Raw genomic sequence first — 8,575 nt, 5'->3', positions numbered from 1 at the left:
CCGCCGCCGCGGATCCGTGAAAAAGGAGGAGCCCGCGTCACCGCCACGCTCCTCCCGTCGAGCCCCCGCGTCACCGCCGCACTCCTCCCGTCGAGCCCACGCGCCGGCCCCCTTCACCATTGCCCCTAGGCCCTCCCGCGAGCGCGCCCGACAGTACATCTGCGCGGACGTGTGCCGGAGGTACTGGGAGACGAGGACGCCGATCCCGTGGAGCGACGCGCACCTCCCCAACGGATGGCACCTCTCCGCGGGCCGGGTCCCCATCCCGCTAGTGCCGGCGACCGGCCGTGCACGGCGCGATGAGATCAACCGCCGCCGCCTCCTCCTCCCCGACGACCTGTACTACGACCACAGGTATGCCTCCGACTCCCTGCTGTGGGACACATGGCTCCAGGACGAGCACGACGTGCGGCGCGCGTCTTACTTCGCCGGCACCGTGGAGGGGCCGCGGAGGCCACGTGCAGAGCCGCGCGGGCGTACGCGGGTGCGCGGCCTGACGCCCACGCCGTCGCCTTCCCCGTCTCCGTCGCCACCTCCCCCTCCTCGCATGACAGTGGAGGAGGAGGCCCGTCTCCTGCAGCGTATCATGGACGACTCCATGAACACGCACGACGAGCGGCAGTGGGATGGCCTGGAGGAGGCCATCGCCCTCTCTGCCGCCGGGGAAGTCGCGTTCCCGGAGCTGCAGCTGGCGGCCGTCACGGGGGAGCCGGAGGAGGAGGACCCACCGCGTTCGAGCAGCTGGTGGGCCAGGGGTGGGGCTGGTGCTGCACTGCGCCGGAGGTGGCCGCCGGCCTGGGCGTGAACTGGTGCCCCACTCCGCCGCGGTCACCGGAGCGGGAGGCGTCGCCGCGGGAGGAGGTGGTGCAAGCACCTCTGGTCGTCCAGCCCGCCCCCCGTCCACCACGCACCGTCGCCCCACCTCTGGACGCTGCCGGAGTACGTCGACCTCGTCAGCGACGACGACGACACCGGCGGCCAGTGAAGACGGCGACGGCCACGGCAGGAGCGCGCAGGACGATTTTTATTTTATTTTATTATTATGTTAATTATGAAACTGGGCCTTTTAAGTGGCCGTTGAAACTGGGTCGTTTTGTGGCCGACCCCTATATATGTTTTATGTTTTTTTAAATGCGTTTATTTGCTTTTTTTAGTTATTCCATTCAGTTTTTTATTCCCGTTCACCCCGGACACGATTTGGGGTGCGGCCACGCGGTGGGCGCACGCACGACCCAACGGACACAGCCGGACACGGGCGAACCCATCGACGCCTCAAACGGACAAAATCTGGCCAATCCGAACGTCCGTTTAGGGCCATGCGGTGGAGTTGGCCTCTTTCTCGTCAGTTCAGATTTTTGATTCAGACTAAAGCATATATGCTCAAGAATGATGAAAAGGATGTTGAAAAGGGAGAAGGGCAAAATAAAGGAAGAAAATGTAAGATGCAGAGGATGCACATTGAGGAGTACTACTAGCATGACCTTGTCCATTTTGACAAGGGCATGGGCAAAAGAGAGGACGGCCGCTGCCTCACTGCTCCGCTGAGGCGATTCCACTAGGATTCTCTCTCTGCCTCTGCGCCCGTGACTGAGTGCGTGCCCTGGTCCCGGTCATCACTTTCCCCTCTGCGACCTCTGTCTGGCTTTTGTCCACTCCTCTCTCTCTCTCTCTCCGCCTACCTGTTTGCTTTCGATATCTGTATGTATGCAGACACGTCACTTCACAACAACTGGCCACCACAGCACACACACCAGGACGGACTGGTTCAGTTTACCACTACTATCATCGCCATTCTGAGATCCATCCATGAAATTACAGAGCACAGCATACAAAATGATGCATGAAGATAGACAGACACACACACAGTTTTCTTCTTCTTCTTCTGGATTACTACTACTTCTTGGAGCAGCTGACTACTAAGGAGGGGTATTATTTATACTACTACTATCATATACTGACTGACTGACTGACTTAATTAAGGCTGGCTAGAGCTAAAACAACCCTAGATTTTTCTTTCCTTTCTTCTGTTGCTGTTGTTGTTGGTGTCCCTGCTCCTCTCTCGGGATCACTTCTATTATTTGTTAGAGCCTTTTACCTTCCATTCACTCACTTCATGGGGTGCTCATGGCTTCGCTGCATATGCACAACATAACCATCAGGGCTTGCTCTGTGTTTGCATCATAATGGCTTGGCTGCTGATAAGTGGTCTACTTACTCTGCTTAAGAGGAAAGGAGACCCCTGTTTTCTGCTTAATATTCACAGCCCGATGGCACCATGGCCAGGAGAGAACCTGAAGCAGAACACACACATCAGATATTCATAATGTTACATCAAGCAACAGCCAAGAACATGGAAGGATAAAGCAAAGAAAAGTATTGATGTTTCTCCCACCTGGGCACTTGGAAGAAGCAGGATTTGTAAGGGGGCAGCTCAAGGGCAGTTGGTGTAAACAGAGACGAGGCCACCAGATGAGGGCTGCCGTTGTTGTTCATGATGCTGCCAGCGAGGGCTGGTTCTGCAGAGGAAGAAGAAGCAGCAGCCTCCTTTGTCTTTGTGGGAGATGCAAAGGGGCTATCAGGCAGGTTGTGCTCCTCCACGCCGCTGCAGTTCAGTTCAAACAATAATCAATAATCATAATTAAGCAAACACTCTAGTATAACAATCCTGCGAAAATAAGGCACAACTTGCACAAGAACAAGCATAGAAAATAGCCATTAGTTGAGAAATCATTCCTCAAGTTTCTTTCATCTTTTATTATGATGATCCCACCCTTTGCCTTTGCATTTCTTTTGCCCTTTGTTAAGCACCAATCAGGGGCAACCTATGATCAGCACTCGCTGTTAACAGCCTATATACCCTGACCTCCTTGGCTTTTGGGGCCTCATTTTGTTGGTCAATGAGAATAATATACTACTAGTACTAACACACTACTTGTACATAGATAAAGAAAGAGAAGAAAAGCAATCAAGCAGGCAGGCAAAAGTAAGAAGCAGCAAGCTTGCTTTCTTTACTTTCTCCTATGCTATGTGTGCCCGGCCCTTTATTTCCTTTCCCCCAAAAGAGAACACCTCCATTTGGTAATTGTTTGCTACAAATCCTACCTTTCTTGGAATCCATTAGCACTGGCCGCTGCTGCTCCAGGAGGACCAGGTTCCCTCTTCTCATCTTCCCCGGAGTTGACCCCTTGGTTGGCACTCCCGTCGCCCTCCTCCTCCTGCTTGCCTTCTGTGGCAATGGTGGCACAAATAGCAGCAGGAGCAGATGTCATCATCATGGCACTGCTCATCTTGTGATCTGCTACCAACCACAAGCCACAGTAAAGTCACAGCACATTGATCAGTGATATTTCTCTCCAAGTGATCAATCAAAGAGCAAATTTCCTGCCATGCCATGGCATGCAAGAATAGGATAACATGTCAAGATCAAGAGGTGAGTAAAGTAAAACCTTGGATTGCAGCATCCTCCAGATGAATGGCATTGCCGTTGCCGATGCCATCGGTCTGCCGGAGAGCCAACGGCGGGGCGACAGTGGAGCCGAGATGGTGGTGGCCCCTCTTGAGGTCGAGAATCTGCAGCCCCATGAAGCGGCGGCTCTGCAGGTCGATGGCCTGCTGCAGCTCCGCCGCCTGCTGCTGCTCCTCCAGCTTCCTCCGCAGGAACGCCTCGTGGCTGCCAATGTTGCCGAACATCATCCTCGGCCCTGACAAACCAATCGCAACACCCATTAATTTGTGATCGGCGAGAAAAGAAGAATGCAGCAGCGCGGTTGTATCGCTCACCGATCTGCGGCGACTGAAGGTCGAAGGGGTCCCTGGAATCGAGCAGCCCGGTGGGCGTCGTGCATCCGGCGAAGTCGCCATGGTGCGGAGCCTGGAACTTCCTGCAGTTCATACAGCAATGAATCAAGGTCAGAAAAATGCGTTTCCATCCCAGAAAACCTGCCATTATTAACTGAAACCATCTACTCCTCAGCAACGGAAAGTGGAAAAGGAAATGTATGGCGGCGATGGCGGAACGTGCCTGAACCTGTCGGGGACCTTGCCCTTTTCCTTGTAGGGCTTGACGAGGACGCGCGCGTCGCAGACGAAATGCGGGTTCCCCTTGGCGAGGATGAGCCTCACCGTCTCCGCGTACACGAACGTGACGAAGCCGAACATGCGCTTCTGCTGGTACGGGATGCGCACGTCCTGCACCGGCCCGTAGTAACTGCTCCATGGATGGGTCGATTCTCATTGTTAGGAAAGAAAGGCTGCAAAATGCTTGCTGCTTGAACGGACAAAGGAGAGCGGCCATGGCGGCGACGGCGCGCTTGGCACGGTACCTGAAGTAGGAGGACACGTCCTCCTCGCTGAAGGTGGAGTCGGCCGGGAATGTCAGGTAGATCTGCCGCGCGGCGGGGCTGGAGGCGAGGTCGCCGCCGCGGTCCATCCGAGGCGACCGCACGGAGAACTTGTGCATGTCGTCGCCGCCTCCACCGCCGAGAAGCATGGCCGCCGCCGCCGCCCTGGAATAGCAAGGAAGATTAGCACCGGAAAGAGCAACTAAAAATGTAATCTTTGGGGGTAAATCGGTAATCGTCTCACCTCTGGGAGTCGCTCTGCTGCTGCTGCTGCTGGAGCAGGAAGTTGAGGCCTCTGGGCGACGGCGAGAAGGGGAAGGCGGGCGACATGAGCTCCGACCGCATGGCCGCCGTCCAGACTTCCGTGTCCTGCTCGGTGACGTGGTCAGGCAGGACGTGGACAAACCGGCAGGAGGAGCCGTTCTTGCAGAACCCGCGCGCGTAGTACATGCACGGCCTCCACCCGCCGGCCGCCGCCTCGGCGTCGCTCAGCGAGAAGCTCCGGCGGTGCTGTCCGCCGCTCGCCGGGGACCAGCACCCGAACTCCTCCGGCGGGTAAAACCCTTCCCCGCCGCCTTCGTACCTCGCCTGATCGACGCCGGGGAAAGGCGCGTCCTCCGCTGACATCCCTGCGCCCCAGGACGCGGTGGGCGGAGAGGAGGGCTTGCTGTGGTGGGCGGCGGCGAGGTCGGCGCGTGCCCTGGCGACGACGGCGTGGAGCAGGTGCTCGGGGCCGAAGGCGAGGCGGATCATGTCCTCCTCGCTCTTGTCCTGGATGAGGAGCATGCCCATGATCTTGGAGGCGAGGTCCGGGTGCAGCGCCTGCACCCGCGCGAACACAACCTTGGTGGCCTCGTAGGCGTCCATGGATGGCAGTCTGCTTTCGCTCCTCCCGGTGCGGTTTTGATGGGGAGAGGAGATGGGAAGGTGAAAGACGAAGTTACAGAGGAGGGGAGGGGGAGCGGAAGGAGGGCCTCTGAAGGGAAGGTGTAGGTTGCACGGTGAATTAAATAGCGCGGTTGGGGCGTGGTCTTGGGGAGAGGGAAAGTTGGCTGTTTTGTCTCCTTTCCCCTCTTTTTCGGTTCCCCTCTTTCAAATTTTTGGGCTTGGTTTTTTGGTGCCTGCTTCATTCAGAAATCACCACGGATTTGCTTGTGCGCCAAGGGTGTGCTGTGGTCAACACCTGGATCGAGGCAAAAATTTATCATGTTTCAAATTTTGAGTTGTTGGTTTGGTCATTCCAATCTTGTAGGCATGTTTGATTTGTTTTCGTGGTCTATCCTCCAACCAAATGTTAGTGGGACGTTTTTTGGTGATGCGTAAAGATCACAATAGTTCGCCGTTGCGAGTCTTTAGTTTAGGTTCTCACTCCTCCATATGAACACGATTGTGCACAATGTTACATGTTGCATTAGTCCATTGCAATAGTTGTACTTCATCGTAAATAACAGTGACAATTGGTACAACGTGTTTACATTGTCGTTTCATACGTTAATACGGTGATGTATTATGGTTGGTGTAAATAACGACAACTGGTGCGCCCCTGTTATACGTTGTCTTCTATACATTAACGCGATGCAGCAATGACGCTTTACAGCAGTGACAGCTAGTGCACGGCAGTTATACTTTGACTGGTGCAGTGAACGTGCTTCGCGGTACATACCAGCCAGCTAGTGTGCGACGGTTATACTTTGACGGGTGCAGTGAATGTGCTTCGCAGTAAATACCAGTGACAGCTGGTGCGCACCGATTATACGCTGGTGTTTATACGCCAATAGCCCGTAATATTGAGGCTTTGTCATAAATAACAACGCAACCAGTTCACACCAGCCAACACCTTACCTTGCTTAGTAGCTCTGTCCAACACCTCACCAAGTTGCTTGCCAATAGATTTCTAAAGTTGGTCCACATGAATCAATATGATTTTATCAAAGAACAATTCTAGATTGTGTCTCATAGGCTTTGAGTACCTACATTACTGTCATAAGTCAAATAAAGAACTTATGATCCTAAATTAGATTTTGAAATGCCTTCCGTAGAGCATAAAGTGATTCGTGAATTCTGAAGCAAATGTGGTAGCAAATGGTGTTATTGGATCGAGACTATTAAATGGAGTGCCTAGCAGTGGTAAAGTTTCATGTAGGCCAACACGCATCATGGCCCGCCTAGCTCTGTAGCATCTGCTCATATTATAGCTAACCCATGGGTCGTGGAAAGCCAACCAGGAGCAATCCCTTGCAGCTCAGCCCGCCCAACTCTGTGGCATCTACTCATATTACAGCCAACCCATGGGTCATGGAAAGCCGGCTAGGAGCAATCCCTTGCCGCTTGCCCGACCCAGATTTTTTGCTACAAGCTCCACCACTAGTATATGGCAAGTTTTAAATTGCAAGAGGAGAGTTAGATAAGGATATCCTTTATCACCTTTGTTATTTGTCTTAGTTGTAGACCCCTTCGGTCTATATTGTTAACAGAGCCATGAAAAAACATCATTTGCAGAGACCGACTCAGTTGACGTCGCCGCTTGAGTACTCAACAGGGCATATACAAACAATACTCTAGTCAGTATGTATGCAGATATTGCTCCAGTTAGACACTTGCATCGATTATTGGAAGATTCCGGTCTTTCAGCAAGGCTTAATGTTAATTTTCACAAATATTTTTCCATTCCAGTCAATGTGGATGAGGTCAAGTCTTTACATCTAACTAAAGACCTAAATTGCCAGCTTAGTGCTCTACCTTTTACATACTTATGGTTGCCTTTGGGTCTAATTAACTAAACCAAGGGTTCATGAGGTACTTCCCCTAGTTCAAACATTTGAAAGGAGATTGGCATGTTGGTATGATTTCCTAACCAATGCATCCAGATTGCAATTAGTGAATTCAGTTCTCTCACCCCCCCCCTCGTGTTTGACATGTGTACCTTCATGCTGCCAAAAGGGATTATTAAGTAATTAGATCAATATGGAAAGCATTTGTTATGTAGGTGTTAGGATATAACAAAAAGAATCCGCCCCTGACAGTGTAGGAGCTAGTTTGAAGGCCCCAAACAGAAGAAGAACTAGAATTCTAGATCATTTAAAGCAAAATATTTGTTTCACTCTGAAAAACCATCACAAGTTTTACAATCGCCTTTCATATCTCTTGGTTGAATTTGCTTTGGGAATTGCATTATCCCAGCAGCCCTCCATGACTATTGCTGTTGATGACTCTTTCTGGCAGAGAGACACCATTAGGTTAATGCCATCTTTAAAGAGATATCTAGATGCAACGTCAAAAATGGCAACCCAATTCTGCTTTGGGAAGATAATTGATTGACCCCAAGCTTTTCATTGAAATGGCGTAGTTGCACTCTTTTGTGATAAATGAAATTTCTACAATCGAGTATGTCTTGTATTAGGAGGACTTGGTTGATCTTTTTCATCTCACCTATATCCCAAAGTGCATATGCTTAGTTTCTGCTTCTCCTACAAAATGGTGGGATTCTACGGGTCTCCCAAGACGATGATACATGGATATATACATGGGGGCCTAATTTCTCGACTCCCCGAGCATAGAAATTTCTAGTCTGAAATCATGATACCCCAGTTTCCATCACTTGGAAAATGGAAGACATGTGCACGGAGAATACTTAATAATAAAATTTTGCCCATCGCTGATGGATAGATTGGACCCTCGACAACTTCTTCAACAAAATATCTTTTATCTTCCCTTAAATGAGTGTCATGTGAGCCCACATTTAGAATGCATATACCACTTACTATCATGCAACTTCACCCAACGTTGCTAGTCATACTAATGCCTTGGTCGCCAAAGTTTCAGATAATCTCCATGCAAACCTCTCAAATCAACAACTAGCAGTGACATTATTCGAGGAATTAATCATTCTTGTCTACTAAAGTATATGAATTTGTTGTAACGACAATATTTTCAAGAGGAGAGAGAGCTGAGATTATACGCATGCGAGAAGATATTTAAAGATGAATTAGCTTTGTTGGTTCATCAGACCAAAAGGGCATCTTTTGCGCCACTCACTCACTAGGTAACTAGGTTTTTCTAAATAGCTTTTGATGTCTTTTGTCTGTTTTTCATGTACATTAGTCATTAGTTTTCCATCTACATCCTATTTATTTATTAAAGTTGCCCTGGAACGATTGTTCTACAGTTCTGGGTAAAGAAAAATGGCTTCACAATACTATAATATGTTTTATAAATCCATGTAGTGTAATAGGGAT

At 50.7% G+C, this 8,575-nt stretch overlaps 1 protein-coding gene across 2 annotated transcripts; it reads right to left on the bottom strand.

Annotated features, from left to right (window-relative positions):
• Positions 1-1,758: 1,758 nt before the first annotated feature.
• LOC123111324 (zinc finger CCCH domain-containing protein 23) lies at positions 1,759-5,315 on the bottom strand. 2 transcript variants are annotated; one of them, XM_044532088.1, is made up of 9 exons: positions 4,585-5,315; positions 4,323-4,505; positions 4,022-4,207; positions 3,781-3,881; positions 3,447-3,701; positions 3,103-3,298; positions 2,393-2,602; positions 2,216-2,291; positions 1,759-2,133 (listed from the first exon to the last, which is right to left on the bottom strand). In XM_044532088.1, exons 1-8 carry the CDS (start codon positions 5,205-5,207, stop codon positions 2,258-2,260), a joined length of 1,788 nt encoding a protein of 595 aa, XP_044388023.1. In that variant the 5' UTR covers positions 5,208-5,315; the 3' UTR covers positions 1,759-2,133; positions 2,216-2,257. The 2 variants fall into 2 exon arrangements, with proteins under 2 accessions (XP_044388023.1, XP_044388024.1); XM_044532089.1 differs by having other exon boundaries at positions 3,103-3,295; positions 4,585-5,314.
• Between the last annotated feature and the right edge of the window lie 3,260 nt (positions 5,316-8,575).

Source organism: Triticum aestivum, chromosome 5B (assembly GCF_018294505.1).
Source record: "Triticum aestivum cultivar Chinese Spring chromosome 5B, IWGSC CS RefSeq v2.1, whole genome shotgun sequence".
NCBI classification, from domain to species: domain Eukaryota; kingdom Viridiplantae; phylum Streptophyta; class Magnoliopsida; order Poales; family Poaceae; genus Triticum; species Triticum aestivum.
Note: the sequence above shows the minus strand (reverse complement) of the source record. Positions and strands in the feature narration are given on the sequence as shown.

Excerpts from the sequence above, each read along its gene's own strand:
- LOC123111324 (XM_044532088.1), bottom strand. The coding sequence starts at position 5,207 with ATGGACGCCTACGAGGCCACCAAGGTTGTGTTCGCGCGGGTGCAGGCG. Across the intron at positions 3,299-3,446 it reads GGAGGATGCTGCAATCCAAG|CAGATCACAAGATGAGCAGT; the intron begins GTTTTACTTTAC and ends TGTGGTTGGTAG. Across the intron at positions 2,292-2,392 it reads TGCTTCTTCCAAGTGCCCAG|GTTCTCTCCTGGCCATGGTG; the intron begins GTGGGAGAAACA and ends GTTCTGCTTCAG.